This window comes from Benincasa hispida, chromosome 2 (assembly GCF_009727055.1).
Source record: "Benincasa hispida cultivar B227 chromosome 2, ASM972705v1, whole genome shotgun sequence".
In the NCBI taxonomy this organism is placed as follows: Eukaryota; Viridiplantae; Streptophyta; class Magnoliopsida; order Cucurbitales; family Cucurbitaceae; genus Benincasa; species Benincasa hispida.
Genome location: NC_052350.1, coordinates 1,797,445 through 1,820,277, shown reverse-complemented (window position 1 = coordinate 1,820,277; position 22,833 = coordinate 1,797,445). Strand labels below are relative to the sequence as shown.

The following is a 22,833-nucleotide window of genomic DNA, read 5'->3' as shown; positions in this document are numbered from 1 at the left end:
TTGATTGCTCCTGTTGGATGCTTGTACATTCCTCAACCTTCCCTCCTCGTCTTTTCATTATTCTCGCCCGGTCTCATACCCTATTAGCCTCGTATGAAGCTTAGTCGGGTAGAGACCGATTTCCCCCTCCCCTACGCCTTTTCCCGCCCATACCTGGTCAAGAACTCAATTCGCTCAGTCGATCTAACACCGAGCGCTCGTCTTTCCCCCTTGTCTTTTCATTAGCCCCACCCGATCCCATGCCTGGTTAGCCTCATATGAAGCTCGATTGGGTAGAGACTGATTTCCCCCTCCACCACACCTTTTCTCGCCCATACCTGGTCAACATCTCAATTCGCCTGGTCGATCTAACACCAGGCATTCTTCTTCCCCTCGTCTTTCCATTACCCCCCCCCCCCCCGGTCCCATACCCGGTTAGCCTCGTATTAGAGACCGGTTTCCAGAGAAAAAAATGTCCAATTTTTATAGAAATAAATTAACTTTTAGGGTCCAAATCGTTCAGAAAAATTCGAACATGATGTTCTAAGTCAAAAAGGTTTCTAAAACAGGACAAATGTCACACAGATGTATTATATCCACATCATCCAACTTATATTCAAAACCTACACACAATGCAATTTACATTCAAAACCTAAAAAATACACTTCATGTTTCATGAACTAGAAAATGGCAGGCAGATCTAACATTGGTTTAAAACAATCATTTTATAGCATCTTAGATAAACTAATATTGAGCGAAAAATGGAAATCCAAACCTGATTAGATGAAAAATTCCAAATAATCTTCAAATGGAAAGAAAAAACAAGGAAATCTGAAATCTAGTCGAAATTGAGGTAGGAAATGGTAGCAATCGAGTGAGGAAATGGAAAGGCCAAATGGGTGGGTGAGGGTTGTGAAAAAAGGTTAGGACTTTTGAAATGTTGAAGGATATTATAGTAATTTTACATTGTTTGCAAAATTGTAGGGTCAAAAAAATATTTTTTTAAAAAAGGTCTAAATTTACAAAAACAAAACTTGAAAAGGGTCATTTTTTCAATTTTTCAAAATGGTATTTTCCTTTTTTTTCTTTTTTCCAAAGAAAATGGTAGAAATCTAAAAAACACAGGCCATAGCCACTTTGATTTTTTCTTTCCAAAATCATTTTTTAAAAAATAATAATAATAATAATAAAGGACAAATGCCAAAAGCAAAAGGCATAAAAAAGGTAGGTTCGCTTCATAATCAGTCATCTGTTTGCCTAATTAACATATTTTTCCATTTTTACCCTTTTTTTATAGCCCTTCCCTAATTCGCCAATGTCATTTTTGTAATAGTGGGAATCCACTTCCCGCCAAAACCACTAGTTTTTATGTATATAAAAAATAATACTTCAATAAATTGTTAACACTTCTTTTCTAGATATTTTGAATCTATTCGATGTATTTAAGGGTAATTATTTTAAATAATAGAATTGTCAAAAATATTTTTAAATATAATAAAGTGATATTATCTATTAGTGATAGACCAGGATAGACTAGATAAATAGTAAAATTTTGTTATATTTATAAATAGGTTGTCCATCTTTTTATTTGAAAATAATTTTTATTTTAATATATAATTTTTTTTCTAGTAAGAACATCTCATCTTTAAATAGTTATTATAATCCTAATAATTTACTCGTAATTAGGTTGTATAATTTTTAAAATGAAAAAATTCATGTAATCCTTTTAATTTAATCGTTGGAAATTGAACATTCAATCTTGAAAAGATAATATGTGATTCTAAAAATTATGTTTGACTGGAAAATTGTGAATTTAATGTTATGAATGTCTTTTTTATTATGGTATAAAAATTATTTTTCTAATAAAATTAATTTTTAAGTAACAGTATTTTTTTTCAAAGGTATTGTAATTAACTTGTGGAGTGAGGGAAATCGAACCTTTAATCTTGATGTTGATACTACAAGCACTATGTCAATTAAGTTACACTCATGTTCGCTTAAGAGACAATATTAATAAGGAAGAAGTGTTAAAACTTAGATTTAACCCTGAATCTCAAACTATACTTAGATCTCCAACCAAATTGATAATCGGTGGTTCACAAAGATTTTTAAGGGGGTTTTTTAATATAAAAAATATTTAAAAATATTTACATTTTACAACAAATAAATTTTAAAATAAAGTACTTTTATAACTTTTTACTATAAATGGTAAATATTTTTGGAATTTTTAGGAATTTTCTATTTTTAAATTGTTTTAGAAATTTTTATTTTTATTTTTATTTTTATTTTTTAAATAATTTTTATTATATTTAACATAAATATTTTTTTTTTTGTTATATTTAACATAATTATATAGTTCTTAAAGGGTAGCTTTTTAATTTAGTTAAACTCTTTTCTCAAAAAAAAAATAAATTATAAATTATACAAAATATTGATGCAAGTTTCAATTATATCCTTAAACTTTGAAAAGTTTCATTTTTAGTTTGGACATAAAATACTATATTATTCACGGATGAGAAGTGGATTAAGATATTGTTTTTTTTTTAAAAAAAAAAAGTATAATATAATTTGAGGTAAGAGAATTCGAATCACAAACCTTTTGATTTCTAACACATTCATATGTCAATTGTGCTATGTTTAATTGGTGATTAAGATGATTATTACTATATTTGATAATACTCTTTTTGTAGACAACCATGCTTGATAATACTCATTTATCAATATTGTTAAGATTACCTACATAATTCATTTCTAAACAAAAATCACCACATAATAATGTTGTAAATAATATCAAGCCTTCAAAAATTTACATATTACCTCTTATGTTAATTTCCCTCTTAACCCAATTAAATAAATAAAAATAATAATAATAATTAAAAAAAAAACAAAACAAAACAAAAAAAAAAAACACTAGTGTCATCTTTTCACTAAATTTTAAAGTTTAAAATAAGAATAAAACTCTTTCGAAGTCTAATGATATAATTGAAATATATCCCAATTTTTTAAAAAGCCATTACAGCCAAAATTCAAAATATAAGGAAGCTTAACCTATTACTCTTCCTTTATTACAATCCTTGACGAGATGAGATTCGAACCTCTAATTTTAATAGAGAAATTGTACATATGCTATTAAGCTAAATTTTAACGACTTATGTTAGTTATTGCATTGTTCAATCTCCTCGTCTTTAAAATAAAAATAAGATTTAAGATTAAATTACAAATTTGACCTCATAGTTTAGAGGAAGTTAAAATTTAGTTCCTATTGTTTGATTAAATCACATAAATAATTTGTATAATTTGATAAAATTCTTATAAATACCTCCTAAATATAAATTATGGAAACTAAATTCTGACTTCCTCTAAATCATCTAGATGAAATTTGAAATTTAATATAAAAATTTAAAAAAAATGTTAAATTTCAATTTTGGTCCTTAAACTATGAATTTTATTCTATTTTAGTCCCTAAACTTTCAAAAACATCTATTTTAGTTTCTAAACTTCTAAAAAATGTTTATTATAGCCCTTGCCATTAAGATTCTATTATCTTTTTAACAAAAGGTTGAGGTGGCTTATATTTATTTTCCCACTATAAACCTTTTATGTCATAAAAAACACGTATATTTTTCATATATACTTTTTAACTATTAGTGATTTAAGTCCTACTATTTTTTTCCAATTGGAATTCCAAGAAAATTAGAAAAAAAAAATAGAGTAGAATCAAAATATAACAAAACTAGCATATTGGTGTAGAAGCCGTTTGTAGAGATCTATCCATTTGAATGATTAAAATTGAAGGCAGAGTGAATGACTAAAATCTAGCAGGCAAAGTGACTCTTACGTTCTTCCTAAAAAAAACCAATTTACCCTCTAATTCAAATCCAAAATCCTAGATTTTTTTAGGATGGTTAACTTATTTGGCATATAGTCATAAAAAATATAAGTCACCTCAAATTTCTGTTAAAATGTAAACGGAATTCTAACGGCAGGGACTGAAATAAGCACTTTTTAAAAGTTCAATGACGAAAATAGGTATTTTCAAAAATTTAGGGACTAAAATAGAATAAGATTTAGAGTTCAAGGACCAAAATAAAATTTAAACCTAAAAAGAAAAATAGACAATTATTTGAAAGTTATTTGGAAAATAAAATTAATGATATGTAGTTGTAGTTGTATAATGTATGTACGTATTATTATTAATACCGGCCCTTGGTTAATGGTTACCTTAGTAGATAACGGGGCAGCGGGTCCTATATTCTTCAGAGCTATTTCCCAACAACCGCCGCGGCGACGATAACGACACCTTCAAAGTCTCCTATTCCTTCGCTGGGCACGTTTTCTGGGACCTCCTGATTTCTCAATCTCCTTCGGAGTTACAATTTCCTCGACCCATTTTTAACCCTCTTCTTCAGGCTTAATCTACCGTTTTCTCAGCTTCCTGTACGTTCTGTTCATTATGGTAATTTGCAATTGCGTGTATGGGTTCTGCGGCAGAGAGGCTGTTCTTAAATGGGTATTTCTTTGATGATTTGCACGAACTGTCTGTTGGGTGTTGAGAGTTTTTCCTTTTTGTTGGTGGGTTTTGTGTTTTTTTATTGGATTGGGGGTGTAGAGCTGCTTTCGATTGTGTAGAGTCAAAATTGAATGCGTTCTAACAAATGGGTTCTTGGTGTTGTTGGTTGGTTCTATGATATAGATTAATTGTCCAGAGCTTGTGAAGTAAATGTGGCCTCAGACTTTATATTTGATTCTGTTCAATCTCTTCGTCTGCTCGTGTTAGGTGGTTCATTTCTTCCAGATTTAAGGATAATTTATACTGTTAGTTCTTGCTGCCAAGAAATTGAAGTTTGTTTCATCTCCTGTTTGAGGCCGCTGGTTGGTTTACTTAACGGTGAAGGTGTTGCCCAGGTTCCCCTTTTGAGCATCAAGTTAAAAACGGGAGATGTTATGCCGTTTTAGCTTTCGTTTATTTAATGTGGAATTGGAATTTGCTAGTGTGATATATTAAGTATAATGTTCGGAAGAAGTGGAATTGCTGTACTTGGATTTAGATTGATGGACATTGCTGTTTATTGTGTCTGATTATGGGAGTTAGAACAAAAGGGAAGAATAGTATTGTGGAATTTGGCTAGTATCTTTGGCTGGGGAAGGGAGCGTGCTGGAATGGACTTGTGGGTAGTTGCAACTGCCGCTGGTGCTGGATACTTAGCCAAATATTGGCAGAAACTGTTGAGAGATGGAAGTAACTCATCTCAAATGTCTTCTAGGAATTCTAGTAATGAGGTATTAGGATTTCTGGATCATTCCTTCCACCGAATAGAACGAAAAACGAAAGCAAGTGGAGATATTCTTGCTGGTGAAGGAGAGGTTTTAAATGGGAGAGATTCTGTTGGGAGTCGATTCAATGTGGCTTCTACTAGTGGTTTTGATTGTGAAAAGATGGATAATTTAGGGTATTACCAGGACCATAATTCTCTTCCTGTATCCAATTTGCCACTGGAATTATCAATGAGTAATGACACTCAAACATTTGGGCATAGAAGTAGTATAAACGTGAATGTGAATAATAATATGATTGATCAGCTACCTTGTTCGTCTTCTAGGGAACTGAACTGTTTTCAGCCTACTACGAGGAAAATAGGTTCTCTTAGACATAAACATTCGTGTGGGAGATTTATTAGACCACTTAGTTCATTAGAAAGTTGTGTGCTGTCTCATCTCTACAAGGAACATGTTGAAATGGAAGAGTATATCCTACATTCATTTCAGTCACGATCTAAATCAACTATGAGGCGGTTTGTTGTAAATGACGGAACCCAGATAGTCAGCAGGGCAGTCAGAGATTCTTTTAGTGTTCAGGTTGAAATGGATGCAAGTAACTTCCATGAAGAGCCGTTTACTGAAAAGAAAAGGAATGTGTATGGGATACCTTTGCTTCCAAAAATACGGTCTTTGAAGACCTCAGAGATGCTAGACATCAAGGGAGGAGGGAGACAAGGTGGAGTGAGCAGTGCCAATCAAATGCATAATGAGAAGTTCCTCCACGCAAAAGGTGAATTTTATTGTTTTAATGAGAGAACTCCAGGGTTTCACTAAATTCTTTGCTTAATAGAATATTGTTTTTGTTTCTATCAAGAATAAACTCAGTAACTCAGAAATAAACTTCTTAGAACTTTAAGAATTCTAGAAGCCTTATATCTATCTCTTGAACTCATAGTTTGAAGAATTGTCTGAGCCATTGTGATCTTATACTGATCCAACTATGGCCAATTGGTTTTTGTAAAGCTATTGATTATTTGGAATACCCTCTGTTTGAGAAGTAGCATTTTGAGGCCTTCTCAATAGAGTACTAGAAGACAGGTGTTCGTAAAGTGAGTGCCTTTGAATTATGACTAGATTTGATGAGTCCAAAAGAGGCCAAAATCAATGACAAAAGGGTCCTAGTCTATGTTTATACCTCTCAGTCTTCACTATAAGGGAATTTGATGAAACTTGGTCTGATCTAAGTGTTCGACATCAGAATGCATGAGGTTTTCTTTTCCTCTACAAGGAATATTCAATTCCAGTCTGACTTCGAGTATACTTGTTTCCCATGCACATTATATATTCAGTTCTAGTTCGAGAGAGGAAGATAACATTGAAGTGTATTTTCTTTTCCTCAGTTCTATGTATTCATCATCAGTTTTCTTAATTGGTTACCGTTTCATGAATTGTGCCTAAATTTACATTTTATTGTGGTCACCAGATCGAATGATTCTATTCTGTCTTGGGATTTCTATCGGCTTAATACCCTTCATGGAAAATAAGCGTGAAATAGACAAGCTCAAAGAGTTATTAAAGCATACTGAGAACTTGGTCCAAGATCTACAAGAGGAACTTGAGATGAAGGATTCTCTGACGGTGAAGGAGCTTTCAAATGAGAATTGCAAATCACTAGGCATATCTGAGAATTCTTTCTTCGGTAGGAGAGAACGGAATCTCAAACCTTCAGCTAAATCTGATGATAAGGAATTATTAAAACAGAATGCTGAAGATGGTTCAGAATCTCTGAGTAAAATTGAAGCTGAGCTTGAAGCAGAACTTCAGAGGTTGGGACTAAATACCGATACATCGAGTACAGATAAAGGATTCGCTGATCTTCATGAGGTAATTGTGTCCATTCATTACATCATTAAGCATATGCATGAATAAAAAACATGGTGGCATTTTTTGTTGAACATTTCTTCTTTCTGTATTTACACATATGACCATCATTTCTCTGCAACCTTATTTCCCTTTTTTCCAAATTTAAGCATATAATTGAGATTTGTTCTTGTGGATTTTGAAGTACATGGTCGTGTATAGTGCTCCTTTGAATAAAGGTTCTTCCTCTAGAATTCAAATGTTCGGCTGTGTTGTATAGTCGGCGTTTATATTTCTTCATATTCTTGCCAGTTGCCAGGATCTCGAAGAGGAGATATTAGACTGTCATTGTTGAAGTCTTTGGTAAATGTATAAATCTATTAGCTAATCAATGTCATTTAGGGTCTTCATTTTTGCTTCTGGGGATTTCTTGCAATAACCAACAGTTTTTTTTTTTTTTTTTTTGGTTCTGCTTCTCTTTATGGTTTGGTCCTTAATGTACAAATTAGAAATTTTAGATAACAGAGGTCAGTTATACGTAAAACTTTCCACACCACAGTTTAGTTCATGGATCACATTGAAAGAGGGCGTTTAATATACACATAAAGATTGGCCAAAATTCTGTGTTTGGGGCTACCAATGGGGGAGACGAATTGTTCACTTTACACCTACTTGGTTTTCAAATATATATATATATATATATATAAAATGATAATAGAAGTAGTACTCATTGTTTAGTGTTGATATGGAGCAATTTCTTTTTGCAGCTTGATCAAGAATTTACAGTAGATTTCTCTGAAGGTGAGTTGAGAGCTGACATGATCAGTGAGCTAAGTCCTAAGATTCAGCAAAATCTAGATGCAAGTGAGTTTACTTCCTCAGGTAACTACACAGTTTCACCTTGGGAGCTTAGTGTCCGACTGCACGAAGTTATCCAGTCAAGACTTGAAGCACGTGTGAGGGAGCTCGAAACGGCCCTTGAGAACAGCAAGAGGAGACTTCACTGCATTGAAGCCAAGCAGATTGATTCTCGGAAAGAATTCACCCAAAGTGAGATGCTACATTCATCTAGTGAAGAAAGTTTAACTGCTCAACCTCTTGTTATGAATTTATCAGGAGAAGCTCTGGATGCCTACAATGAAGCATATAATGAGTTGATCGATATGGATGACTCCGAAGATCTTATACATTCACCTTCAATAGTTGATGGAAGTAAGCATCCACGGTGGCAAACTACCATTAACGGTCATTCGTTTTCAATTCAGAATGGGAGGACAAACGGATCGATAAACCTTGGTCAGATACTTGTTAAGAAGAACATAAAAGATTCTTATCAGAAGATCGGCAGAATGGAAGGACAGACAAATGAGGTAGGTGGCAGTGGAGATGAAAGCAGTGATTATGATGATGAGATGGAAAAGCAGTTGATAAAGCAGATTGTTGAGAAAACCAGAATGGGTTCTCCTGTGGTTCGAAATGCACAAAGATGGTTATTTTCAATGGATAAAGACGACGGCTGAGCCAGTTGTAGAAGACAATAGATAACATAAGTTTTGCAGGTAAACAAAAAGAAAATTGGAGCACCACAGTATAAGAGTTCGACCCCATCAATCATTACTCATTAGTGTAAAACACCAAACAATATCATCAATCATTCTTCTTCAACGAACTTTCTTTATATAGTTTGCATAATTTGATGAATGCATTCACCTGAATTCTTGTACAAACCTTAACAGATGTTTTAAGTTTTAAGTGTTAAATAACTCACTCTAGCAGTATCAATAATGTTCGCTATTAAAATTTAGCTAAAAGTTTCAATTAAACAACTTTGAACCTCAATCACAAACTTTCCAAGCTTCAGACTCAATTTAACGACCTTTGAACCAACCTCAATCACAAACTTTTTAAACTTCAAAACTCAAGTTAACGACTCAAATACCCCTTAAAATACTATTTAAAACACTTGCAAAGTCTATCCAAACAAACACCAACATACCCTAAATAGAAAAAATGACAAAAACAAGTGTAATACAGTGTGGCTACTAACAACTCAATCAACTTGGATCTCCACCGACAATAATAGAGAAAAAAGAGGAAGATTGTACCTAATGGAGAGCAGGACAGAACTTATTAACATTGAGAAACTAGATTTTGAAAGTGCAAGGAAAAGTTCACAATCTTGAAGCAAGTCCAACATACAAACAAAGTCAATGTTTGGTAGAGTAGAATCTAGGGACCAAAAATGCTGGATGAATACTGTGGATTAATAATGCATATGATCTATCAGGCTCTTTTAGCAAAGTCGTCTGTATCGTCTTCATCCCTATCATTTCCTTCCAGTTGCTCCCCTAGGCCTTGATCTCCAGATGCATCCATGGTGTTTGTTTCGCTGCCAAATTGTTCCCCGCCAGTATATCCTCCAACTCCAGAGCTTGCATCAAACCCACTGTTGGCAAAATAGTCGCTGCCACCGCCACTGACGTTACCAAAACCAGCATTAGTTCCACTGTCGTGTGTGTTTCCAGAAGCAAAATTGCTAGCAGCGTTGTAACCAGCATCATTCCCACCAAAGCCGCCACCACCTGTACCAACACTTCCAAGGTTGTCACTGGCATTATCGTTGCTATAATTTCCTCCACTACCTCGGCTATAGTTGCCTCCAGAACTATATCCCGTCCCTGAATATCCACCACTACCATCACCATAACCTCCTCCACTCCCACCGCCACCATAACCTCCAGCACCACCACCGCTATAACCACCACCACCACCATAGCCACCGCCACCATAACCATCACCCCCACCACCACCATAGCCACCGCCACCATAACCACCACCCCCACCACCGTAGCTACCACCGCCATAACCACCACCACCACCAAAACCACGAGTTCTATCGTTAGCATAATTCACTCTCACTCGACGACCGTGAAGGTCCTGTCAAAGAAGGGAAAAAACATAATTAACCTGAGCCATTAAACTTTTCTGTTTAGTAGCAAATATTGAGGACCAAATTAAATTAAAATTAAAAGGAATGAAACTCAATAATTAGTCAGCTAGTTCAAATATGATTTATTCTCACAGATTCGAAAGTGGAACAAGCCTCCAAATTCCGCACATCTTAACCACTCACATCGCTTTAAATGTTTACTTTCCTACAAAAATCTAAATGGCAATTTTGTACCATAACAAACCAGCTACTCAAATATAAGAGAAGCAGCTATGCTATAACATGAACGAGTAGTGACAACCAACATTATAACAGAAATATGGGACAAAAGCCTCTAACATACAATTCATCTTTATCACACATGACAGCTCCTAAAACACTTTACATTAGTACACAAATTAACTGTTGAGCATGGTACAGAGAATGGCCTACCATACCTCTGCACTTTAAAACTCTAAATATCATTGTCACACTAATATTTGCTACAGAAAATATGACGATTCAAGGTATTATATGAAGACGTTTGCATAAGATCAATTAACATAAATACATTCACTAGATACAGTCTTCTTCATACAAGTAACACATAGGCAAGATCATCTAACAGAAAAGAACAACGCAAACAACTGGCATGAAGCATTTTATGAGTGATGATGCACTAATTCTACAGTACATTGCAGCATATGAATATAACACATTGCTTTATCCTTTTTAGTCTCAAGAGTCGACAGCAGAATCATTACCTGTCCATCCAATGCCTGGATGGCACTAGAGGCTTCCTCACTAGATGTGAAAGTCACAAATCCAAATCCTCTGGATCTTCCAGTTTCGCGGTCTACAATGATCCTAGCTATCAAGGTGACAAAGAAAAGAAGGGTAAACAAGGAAACCAACATTTATAACTAAGCTTCGGATACAACATAATCCACTAGCACAACAAGCAGTATCCAGCTAAACCATTAACCCGAACCACCTGGTCGGCCTTATTTCAGAAAATATTTAAAAGAGACAATTCCTCGAGCAGATTTGACCATACGGGTTCCAAAAGTTTGTTTGTTCCATATTGCATTTATGTTACATATAGTATAGATAAGATAAAAATGGAAAGAAATATACTTCGTTAACCTTCAACGCTCATTGTAAATGAGTTGGGTGATATACCTTCGAGTACTTCCCCATATTTAGCAAAGGCTTCCCTGAGACTTTGATCATCAGTGTTGTATGAAATACCTGTCAAATGTACATACATGCACAAGATAAGGACAAAGAAATTGGCGTATACATGTTCTTTAAAGAAAAAATAATGATAACAATAACAAAATTTATCAGAGAACCTCCTACAAAAAGTTTTGAACTTTGCATGGAAGACATCCATCGTACAGCTTGACAGATAGACAAACTGGAAGCCTGCAGATCTAATCCAATCCTCTTATTCGCGCCCTGCCTCAGTATATTTCCAAACTTACCTAGAAAAGCCATTTTGAAGCACCCTGAAAGAAATAAAAGACGAAGAATCAACCAATGTATCAACGCCAAAAATGAAATTTTCAGTCAGCCTCAAATTACATTCCACTTTGGTTTTTGACAAATTACAGTACACAAAACACCGTCGCAACAGAGCATACCAAAAACGACTAAACAGGAGAGTGTAAGAAATCGAATACTGGCGATGAGTGAAATGCGGTACGAGTGTACGTAATAACGTTCATAACTATCCCTATAAGCATAAGCTCTGTTTTGATGGTTAATAAGAACATTTCAAAATCACAACAAGGTGATCCCTACCACCGAGACTAATTTATATATCGTAAGAAATGAAACCCAATAACCAAAACGCAAACGAAAAACAGTCCGTGATGAGGAGTTCGAATACGTAAAAGTTGAGAGAGAAAAGACTCATCGCCTATTTGCTGCTATCATTTCCTCCAGTTACCAAATCCTAAAACCCGGAAAATTACTCGGAGAATAGAAAGAAACCATCGATCATTTGTGTTGATGCGAACATTTTCAACGATTTTGGAAGAAATACAATAGGGAAACCATATACAAATAGCAAGAGAACGAGCAATGAAAAGAAACAGATGGAGATTATGGACTGAGTAGAGAACAAACCTTGTTCGACTTCACCTCCCTCTCGATGCTAAAACCCTAGAAGGTCTGATCAGTCGAGGTTTTTAACGAGTGAAGAAAATATATTGAGTTAAGCAGGAGAAATCTGGGCCGTCGGATCGATTGATGACGGTGCAAATTATGGATGCGAAAAAAATATCTTGGCGATGCGATTTCAAACTTTTTGACATATGACAATTTTCAAATTTTACCCTAATTTCTTTTTTATCCCATATTTACCCTAATTTTCTAATATTAGTAATGGGCTAAGAACGGATGTAATAAAATAAATAAATAATTGGGAATTAGTAGTTTGGTTTTGAAAATGGGTAAAATCGACGAATATTAAGATTTATGATAACTCACGTAACATGCACATTGCCACAAATTTGTAAATTTTTGTATCCTTGTCTATTTCGGAGCTTTTATTATTGATAAAATTAATGTAGAATCGTAAACAATTACGAAGTTCTATATACAAGCTTAGCTCTCCATTTTCCCTCTAATTCATTCATTTGGAAGACTAAAAATAATTGTCTTCCTCAAAATAATTACCTTTGTTGATGTCTTAATTCTCAAGTTTCTCTCTAATTGATTCATTTGAAAAACTAAAAACAATCGTCTTCCTCAAAATAATCGTTCGCCTTTCTCAAATTAACCATCCTTTCGGATTTTCCTCACATAGTTGCATATTTTATTATTAATTTATATTCTGTTTAACCACTTTCGATTAATCTTACTTGAATTAAATATCTTGATTTTTCTACTAGAATTATATTTTAAATTTACATATATTATCAAATTTCATTTTATCTAGTCAAGATTTAAATTTATTTAAATATTTAAATTGTTTTTCATTATTTTGTACATATTCTTAACCATATATTTTTTTTCATATTTTGTAAGGTTTAAATTGTCTTGTATATGTTATTATATTCAATTGTACATATTTCATATCTAATCACTATTTTAGCTGACACCTTAATAATATCTTATCTGTTCTTAGTTGGTTTGCATGTCCAGAATATTAGATACAGACTTACAGTGTAACTATAAAGCATTATTAATAACCAAGATATATAGTGTGAGTGGAGAGTTTGATTAATAATCGGGATATAAATACAATGTAATTGGAGAGTTTGATTAACAGCCAAATTAATCCTATCATAATCTAACATATCCAATTTTAAAACTGAAAGTGAGCATCATTCCGTAATTTCTGCCCTCTTTTGGAATTTGAATTTATTTTTAATATTCAAATTAGATTTTGATAACCACGAATTGATTTAAAATAAACGAATCTCTTCTTTCTCCCCCTAATTGATTCAAATTAGTTATAGAATTATTCATTCGTAAATATAATTGTAATATAAAGTTAGATAATTATTTTCCATTCATTTAAATTTTAATTATGAATTTTGTCTTTGTAAATTGTTTTATAAGTAATGGGTTGGATAAAATCAAAAATTGGGTTAATTTGGGTTTAATGGATATTTTTTATCTAATAAATTAGATTTACAATAGACTAAATTAACATATTTTTGTTTTCAAGTTTTTGAATGTAAGTTTCATAATTTTGGAAGTTTAATATGTTTTGTTTATTTTTTGAATTTTTAGAGCAAAACTTAAATTTATTGGTGAAGATAACTATTTTACAAGAGTTATGAAATATATATATGGAATTTTGATGAAAAAAAAGCCCCCAATATACATATATTTTTAAAAAATATATATATTGAATTAAGATTTTGTAAGTTAAAATAATATTTGAAAAAGGAAGTCAAAGAAAAATAAAGAAACCTAAGTTCTTACGGTGCCTCACAAAGTCGCCCCTTTTTCTTTCTTCACGAGCTTCCTCCTTCGCGTGAAGAGCAATGTCACCGTCTATGTCATTCTGCTCAACTATGGTCTACCATGAGCCATTTTGCCACACCCATCAACTGTCTCACGCCACTGTCTGGGTCGAGATTGTCTCCATGGCGGAAGGTACCGTGGATAAATATCATGGATCTTCCTCTCTCATTCACTCTCTCTTTTATTTCTTTATATATTTTTCACTACTATTTACCATATACCATCGCTACTGTCGTTGTGTAGTCGTAAGAGTAATCGACCAGCAGTATTTAGGTGAGTACTTGTAACGACCCGACTCCCTAGGACTTAAGTTAGGCCGTTTCTAAATACATACACGCATGGAACTTAAAACGACACCCTTTTATGGGTAGCTTCGATTTCATCTGTTGCAACGAAATGATATAATTGAACTGGTTAATTATATATGATATAATTGGCTAAATGTATGAGATACATTATTTTGGAGGATATTAGATATAAATATGATTTATATCAAGTAGAGGAGAAAATACTATAGTGGGTATGTAATATCAAACTATAGAATATAAATATAATATGATTATATTAATTAATTAATTATATGATAATTAACCAATTCATCCACGTTTGGACATGGGTAGTGGGCAATGTTGGTTATGGTAACCGGAGGGTTAAAAATGAAAAGAGTTTTCATTTTTCGTATGGTGCATTCATTACATTCGTCCGCCCAAAAAGAATTCGTGAAACGATCGCCAGAGAGGCTATACAATAGTAGCTTTTCCATCTAAACGATCGTATACCTTTTTCTAAACGATCGTTTAGCTTTTTCTACACAATCGTGTAACTCTTCTATATGATAAGCATTTCCACTATACGATAGCACTGCATCATCTCTCACTTGCTTATCGTCTACACGAATCGTCATCCTCCGTCCTCTACCAAACTCACCAAAGCCCACTCTTTGGATTTTCACTCCGAGGATACCCGGGTTTCACTAGTGGTGGTGTCGTCCCTGCTGCAGTGTTCGTGTTCGTATTGATCGTGTTGTTGCAGTCGACATACCCGTCGAGTGTTGGTAGATCTGTTGGAGAGTTTCCGATGCATTGGGTTCAAAAGATTTGAAGAGAGTCTTCAACTGGTATGAACTCTTTCCCTATTATTTATTGTGTGAGCATACCGATAATTAGATTTATATGCATAACTGTTAGTGTTGAATGTATATCTTTGTATTTCGATCACTGTGAAATCGGAGCGATCTGATCACGCTCATGGAACTCTTAGATATGAGATACTTGAGTAAGTTCAAAAGTCCTTCATTAAATTCAAATATTAAAAACAAATATTAGGGTACCCATAAATCATAAATGACAATAATAAGTCTGAAAATAATTCTTAATAGTAAGTTTCAAACAGTAAAACTATAAGTTGAAAAAAAAAATATGAAAAGAAATCTAAATACCATGAGCGGAAGCATAAAACTGGTCCCAGTGGCTCGATCATGAATTTTGCTTGAATGATGTGGCGCCACACACCTTCTCTTGGCCCAAGAGGTGTTCACACATAGTTGGGCTATGTTGTATTGTTCATTAGATAAATTAGTGATACTTAAGGAGTGATACGTAACTATAGGGGCAAAACGGTAAATTGGCCCAACTATACTTACGAGCATCTGTGAAGGGTCATCATACTCATGATTGGTTATATCCAATTGATACAGAAATATATTTGTGGTAAGAATAGTTCAGTTGTTGGTCTTTAGTGGAATCACTGACAGTTAATGGATGGTGGATCTCGTGGCTAAAGAGTTTAGTCAGCTATTCAGTGTCCTTGAAGCTTTGAGCCACAGGTCCATTAGGTCTCCTTGGTAGCTTGGATAAAGTCGAGAACCAGTGTTTGGGTTAATTTGAAATGTTCAAAATGATAAGAGGAAGTTCAATTATATATGATATAATTAGACTGGTTAATTATATATGATATAATTAGCTAAATGTATGAGATAATTATTATAGAGGATATTAGGTATAAATATGATTCATATCAAGTAGAGGAGAAAATACTATAGTAAGTATGTGATATCAAACTATAGGATATAAATATAATATGATTATATTTATTAATTAATTGATTGATTGATTATAAGATAATTAACCAATTCATCCACGTTTGGACGTGGGTAGTGGGAAACATTGGTTATGGTAACCGGCGGGTTAAAAATGAAAAGAGTTTTCATTTTTCGTATGGTGCATTCATTATATTCATCCGTCCAAAAAGAATTCGTGAAACGATCGCCCGAGAGACTATACGATAGTAACTCTTCCATCTAAACGATCGTTCAGCTTTTCCTACACGATTGTGTAACTCTTCTATACGATAAGTATTTCTGCTATACGATAGCACTGCATAATCTCCCACTTGCTTATCGTCTACACGAATCGTTATCATCCGTCCTCTACCAAACTCACCAAATCCCACTCTTTGGGTTTTCACTATGAGGATACCGGGTTTCACTAGTGGTGGTTTCGTCCCTACTACAGTGTTCGTGTTCGTACTGATCGTGCTGTTGCAGTTGACATACCCACCGAGTGTTGGTAGATCTGTTGGAGAGTTTTCGTTGCATTAGGTCTAGAAGATTCGAACAAAGTCTTCAACTGGTATGAACTCTTTCCCTATTATTTATCGTGTTAAGCATGTCGATAATTAGATTTATATGCATAATTGTTGGTGTTGAATGTATAGCTTTGTATTTCGGTCACTGTGAAATCAAAGCGATTTGAACACGCTCATGAAACTCTTAGATATGAGATACTTCAGTAAGTTCAAAAGTCCTTCATTAAATTCAAATATTAAAAACACATAATAGGGTACCCATAAATCATAAATGACAATAATAAGTCTGGAAATAATTCTTAATAGTAAGTTTCAAACAGCAAAACTAGAAGTTGAAAAAAAAAACATGAAATGAAATCTAAATATCATGAGCGGAAGCATAAAACTGGTCCCAATGGCTCGATCGTGAATTCCGCTTGAACGATGTGGCGCCACACACCTTCTTTTGGCCCGAGAGGTGTTCACACATAGTTGGACTATATTGTATTGTTCATTATAGGAATCAATGATACTTAAGGAGTGGGATGTAACTACAAGGGCAAAATGGTAAATTGGTCCAGCTGTACTTACGAGCATCTGTGAAGGGCCATTGAACTCATGATTGGCTATATCCAATGGACACCAAAATATATCTGTGGTAAGAAGAGTTTAGTTGTTGGTCTTTAGTGGAATCATTGACAGTTAACGGATGGTGGATCTCATGGCTAAAGAGTTTAGTCAGCTATTCATGTGCCGTTGGAGCTTCGAGCCACAGGTCCATTAGGTCCCCTGGGTAGCTTAGATAAAGTCGAGAACTAGTGTTTAGGTTAATTTGAAATGTTCAAATTGATAAGAGGAAGTTCAATTATATATGATATTATTGGACTGGCTAATTATATATGATATAATTGGCTAAATGTATGAGATAATTATTTTAGAGGATATTAGATATAAATATGATTTATATCAAGTAGAGGAGAAAATACTATAGTAGGTATGTGATATCAAACTATAGGATATAAATATAATATGATTATATCTATTAATTAATTAATTGATTAATTATAAGATAATTAACCAATTCATCCATGTTTGGACGTGGGTAGNATTAATTAATTAATTGATTAATTATAAGATAATTAACCAATTCATCCATGTTTGGACGTGGGTAGTGGGCAACGTTGGTTATGGTAACCGGCGAGTTAAAAATGAAAAGAGTTTTCATTTTTCGTATGGTGCATTCATTATATTCGTCCGCCCAAAAAGAAATCGTGAAATGATTACCCGAGAGACTATACGATAGTAGCTCTTCCATTTAAACGATCGTCTACCTCACGATTTAGCTAAATGATCGTATACTTTTTTTCTAAATGATCGTTCAACTTTTCCTACACGACCGTGTAACTCTTCTATACGATATGCAGTTTCGCTATACAATATCACTACATCATCTCCCACTTGCTCATCGTCTACACGAATCGTTATCCTCCGTCCTCTACCAAACTCACCAAAGCCCACTATTTGGGTTTTCACTCTGAGGATACCCAGGTTTAACTAGTGGTGGTGTCGTCCCTGCTGCTGTGTTCGTGTTCGTACTGATCATGCTGTTGCAGTCGACATACCCGTCAGGTGTTGGTAGATCTGTTGGAGAGTTTCCGTTGCATTGGGTTTAGAAGATTTGAACAGAGTCTTCAACTGGTATGAACTCTTTCCCTGTTATTTATTGTGTTTTGAGCATATCGATAATTAGGTTTATATGCATAACTGTTGGTGTTGAATGTATATCTTTGTATTTCGATCACTGTGAAATCAGAGCGATATGAACACGCTCATGGAACTCTTAGATATGATATCCTTCGGTAAGTTCAAAAGTCCTTCATTAAATTCAAATATTAAAAACAAATAATGGGGTACCCATAAATCATAACTGAGAATAATAAGTCTGAAAACAATTCTTAATAGTAAGTTTCAAACAGCAAAACTGAAAGTTGAAAAAAAAAATGAAAAGAAATCTAAAAATCATGAGCGGAAACATAAAACTGGTCCCAGTGGCTCGATCATGAATTCCACTTATCAATCGCCGATGCATCTCTATCTTTACCTGAAACAACAACATGAGAAAGGATGAGTATAAAATACTCAGTACGTAACCCCACTACTGGGGTCAGGCTAGGCATCTATGTTCTCTAGATGCCCACCTCTGGTAGAACATAAAAACTGCTTTAGTCCTCATGGGACACATACATACGTGAAAAACTGGTTTCTATCCTACTGTAGTTAAGTATGCCCACTACCCCTGGTGAATCTTGAAGGAGACACAACCCCTGGTGAATCTCGAAGGAAACACATCCCCTAGTGAATCCCAAAGGTAACACAACCTCTGATGAATCCCGAAGGAAACACAATATCTGGTGAATCCTAAAGAAAACACAATCTGGTGAATCCTGAAGGAAACACAATATCTGGTGAATCCTGAAGGAAACACAATATCTGGTGAATCCTGAAAGAAACACAATATGGTGAATCCCGAAGGAAACACAATCTGGTGAATTCCAAATGAAACACAATACCTAGTAGACATTTACTAATCAGTAAAGACACTATCGCAGTCTCAACATCAAAATTATCACAACATAGTTTTATAACATACATATACACCTCAATATCAGGGCTATACAACATGCATATACGCCTCAATATCCTCATATCAAATACAACCTCAGTGAATCAAGTATCATCTCTTACTAGTATGCAAATATCTACGTGCACAAATAAATCTTTCAGATTCTTATACAAGAACATATATCGATCATACTATACTATCCATTTATCATGCTATCGTTCTGTCCTGATATCCATCTATTATGCTAGCATATATCTAGTGTTTGGCTCGTGGGCAGTTCCAGTAGTAAGATTACTTACCTTGATATTAGGTCGAACCAAAAGAAATTGAATCTTTGTGAATTTCTCGAATCCTTAATCAAGCCTAAACATAAACCAAGCTTTAAAATCAATAACTCAATCTTAATTCCAAACACCTAAATATTACCAAATATTTCCAACAAACTTACCTAAGGCGTAGTCCGATTCGAATTCACCTCCAAACGTTGAATTTAAGCCCAAAAAATTATTCGAGCAACCAACACCCTTCTAATTTTCACAATCTTGGAATTTAATCCTAATACATAAATCAAAGTAAACTTTAACCTTTAGGTTCACACTCCTAAGAGTAAAATCCCGCCAAAATCAACAACAAAACTTAGTAACTTAATTTGTATAAATTACACTCGAACCAAACAAACAACAAAGCCCCAAATCATACCAAAATCCTTACCGAAATCACCTTAACTTTGTTTGCCAGCACGCCAAAAGTCTCATGAACTCCTTCAAACTATCAAGTCCAACCTCTAAAATCCTGATTGAAGTGATAATTAAACACATTATTTATTGAATATTCAAGATCCTCAACAAACCTATGAAAATCATTTAGATCTTACCCCAAAACTCAAGATCCAACGAAACCCAAAGGAACGGCGGTGACAGCTGGTGGCAGGGCTGGAACGGACAGAGGCGAAGTCGAAAAAATCGTGATCGAAATGAGCCAATCTGAAACTCGACTGTAGAGCGATCGGACCTCAACAGCGGCGGGGCGGTTGGACGACCTGCGGCGGAACCGAGCAAACTAAGCGGCGGCGCACGAGGCTAGACGATCTAAGCTGACTGGCGTGATTGGCGATGGATTGAGCACTAGCGACGAACATCTGGGCTAGGTGCGACGACTGGGGTGGCGAACGACAAAGCTTCAACTGATCAAAAACAGATATGGCGGCTTGCAAGTCGAAGTGATGCGAGGCAGGTGGAATAGCGTTGAGTGGCTGAGGCGACGAGGGTTTTCACGGAGGGTGGGGCGGTGAGGGGGTGTAGGATTGTATAAACAACAGCCGAAGCACAAGGATCATCTAAGCATTCAAAATCACCAATTTTGGCAAAATATAAAGCATGCTTTAGCAGAAAAAAAAATGAGTTTCAAAATATACTTCTTATAGAACTTCTTCAATGATCTATCTCCAGCTGTTATCTTCTCCATATCTTGTTGTAGACCACCTCAAGATCTTCCCCACTATTCTATTGGTGCTTTAGATTGAGTTGTGGGACTCAAAACAAGTTTGAATCAAGGGTAGAATGAGAAATACTCACTGCAACAACCTTGTTAAAGAACATTTCTTCAAACCAGTTTTTCTCTAAAAAAAACTCTATGGTTTGCATGCACGATTTTCACTCCAATCTCTTCATTATATTGCAGATCAACATGCAAAGAGAAGAGCTACACGAGTTGCAGCTCATGCTTGGAGAAGATAAAGGCAAGATTAATGCTTCGTGTATGAGCTATTTAGGTGATGGATAATGGAAAAATCCATTTTTCCATTTTGTGTTTTCGTTTTCTAATTTTTCAATTTCATCTAGAAATCAAATTTTGATTTAAAAAATCTATTTGATTTTAAAAATGAAAAATTAATTAATTTAACAAATTAATTATTAAATAAAACTGAATTAATTTAATATCAAATATAAATTAATTTTAACACATATCCATCTATATATATTTAAATATATAAATTCTCCTATTCCATTTAATTATAAAATTAAACATAATTATATCTCATATAATTACTAATTCCCTTAATTATAATTTGAACGTTTCAAATTAACTTATCACACTATTCTAGAACTAGTCCATTATGAGCTAGTAGGGGGACCTCGCGGACCTACAGATCATGGGCTCCAACGATCCAAGATTAATTGGCTAAACTCATTAGATCATATTAATCTCTATTCGTTAACTAATGGGTCATTCTACTAAAGCTCATAGTTGCACTCCCCTCACGGTAGATATATTATGTCCACATGATTTAACCATAATCAGCAAGTCAAGTCGACCCTTCACAGGTTGTTCGTAATAACGGTTGGGTCAAATATCTGTTTTACCCCCGAGATTACGTCTTATTCCTCAAGTCCTTACTGATCCTCTAACAAACAACTGGTTTGTGATCCAATCACCAAACCCAACTCTCTCAACCCAGTGAAAGGGTGAGGCCCCTTGTTCAAAACCTGGATTTGGTACTTGAGAGAACAATCTTTCTCCTATCCCTAAATCGGGTAGGCGTGAACTTCGTCTTGCACCCTATGTCCCCAACTATCTATCTGGTCTTACCTCTGAAATGGGAGTCTTATTGAGCCGGCGCTGTTGAGCCAACCCTCAACTATGCAAATCTAAGGGCAATCCCGAATAAACAGGAGATCATAGTTAGCTCATGATTAAGATCGAGTTACCTAGGCCATCTAGGTGAAATAGTCAGTTTTAAACAGTAAACAACGTTATAAAGTAAGAGTGACTTATTTCTTGGTCCTGATCTTATGCAAACTCATTGCATAGGACGCCCTCATTCTTTATGTTATAACATGTACGAATTAGGATCACATCATATGTAGCACTTTACAACTCTTTGTAACAACTGCAGAGTAGGCCGCATCCAGTGGTGTTACCAGAATAAGGTACCTAATCTCACTCATGTACCATAGATCATTTTGACTATTTACTCGAACCTGATCCACTCTTATGTCTCCACGTAAAGTTTAAGTACTCATACAATGGTCATGGGTCTCAGTTTATTGGATTTAGACTTGAGATCAATAACAAGTATATTGATGATAGAAAATATTTATCATTTTACAAACTGCGATTTTTAGGACATAAAACCCAAGAGGGGGTGCCTGCGCAAGGAAGAAGAGGGAAAGGGAGGGAGAAAAAGAAAGAGAAAAGGAAAGGAAAGAATAAAAATAAAAATAAAATATATTTTATTTTATTTTATTCTTTTCTTAATCCACAAATTCTTTAAATTCTCTTCATTTCAAAAAGAATTAACCCCTGCCTTTCAATTCCAACATAAATAATTAAATTCTTGCAATTACATTTAAAGTCCAAAATTCCAAAAACGCCCTCAAAAAGAAATTACTAAAATTACATTACTAACAACATTTGGGGTGTTACATTACCAAAGTTGTTTTGTGAGTTTTTATCAAAGTTTTAGTTTTATGCAATATGTTGGCTTCAATTAGATTAAGGACTGTTTTGGGATTTGATGGAAGTTTTAGCAAAGGGGTATTTGATAACATTCGAATTAATGTGATGCAACAATATAGTGTATTTGCATAACAGTACAACGTATTTGTACTTTTCTGGATTTGTTTTAGTTTGT

General features: G+C 34.4%; 2 protein-coding genes across 2 annotated transcripts; one reads left to right on the top strand and one right to left on the bottom strand.

Annotated features, from left to right (window-relative positions):
* The first annotated feature begins 4,198 nt into the window (after positions 1–4,198).
* LOC120070906 lies at positions 4,199–8,831 on the top strand. The gene is made up of 3 exons (XM_039022803.1): positions 4,199–6,028; positions 6,722–7,122; positions 7,866–8,831. Exons 1-3 carry the CDS (start codon positions 5,140–5,142, stop codon positions 8,616–8,618), a joined length of 2,043 nt encoding a protein of 680 aa, XP_038878731.1. The 5' UTR covers positions 4,199–5,139; the 3' UTR covers positions 8,619–8,831.
* Positions 8,832–9,073: 242 nt separating this feature from the next.
* LOC120070907 (glycine-rich RNA-binding protein 3, mitochondrial-like) lies at positions 9,074–12,298 on the bottom strand. Its single transcript, XM_039022804.1, has 5 exons — positions 12,161–12,298; positions 11,383–11,538; positions 11,210–11,278; positions 10,792–10,898; positions 9,074–10,035 (listed from the first exon to the last, which is right to left on the bottom strand). The coding sequence occupies exons 2-5, from the start codon at positions 11,525–11,527 to the stop codon at positions 9,382–9,384; spliced, it is 975 nt and encodes a 324-aa protein (XP_038878732.1). The 5' UTR covers positions 11,528–11,538; positions 12,161–12,298; the 3' UTR covers positions 9,074–9,381.
* Positions 12,299–22,833: the final 10,535 nt, after the last annotated feature.

Coding starts and splice junctions, on each gene's coding strand:
- LOC120070906 (XM_039022803.1), top strand. CDS start 5,140: ATGGACTTGTGGGTAGTTGCAACTGCCGCTGGTGCTGGATACTTAGCC. Junction 6,029..6,721: donor GAAGTTCCTCCACGCAAAAG/GTGAATTTTATT, acceptor TGTGGTCACCAG/ATCGAATGATTCTATTCTGT. Junction 7,123..7,865: donor GATTCGCTGATCTTCATGAG/GTAATTGTGTCC, acceptor TTCTTTTTGCAG/CTTGATCAAGAATTTACAGT.
- LOC120070907 (XM_039022804.1), bottom strand. CDS start 11,527: ATGGCTTTTCTAGGTAAGTTTGGAAATATACTGAGGCAGGGCGCGAAT. Junction 10,899..11,209: donor ATATGGGGAAGTACTCGAAG/GTATATCACCCA, acceptor TCACCTTGATAG/CTAGGATCATTGTAGACCGC. Junction 10,036..10,791: donor TCCAGGCATTGGATGGACAG/GTAATGATTCTG, acceptor CTTCTTTGACAG/GACCTTCACGGTCGTCGAGT.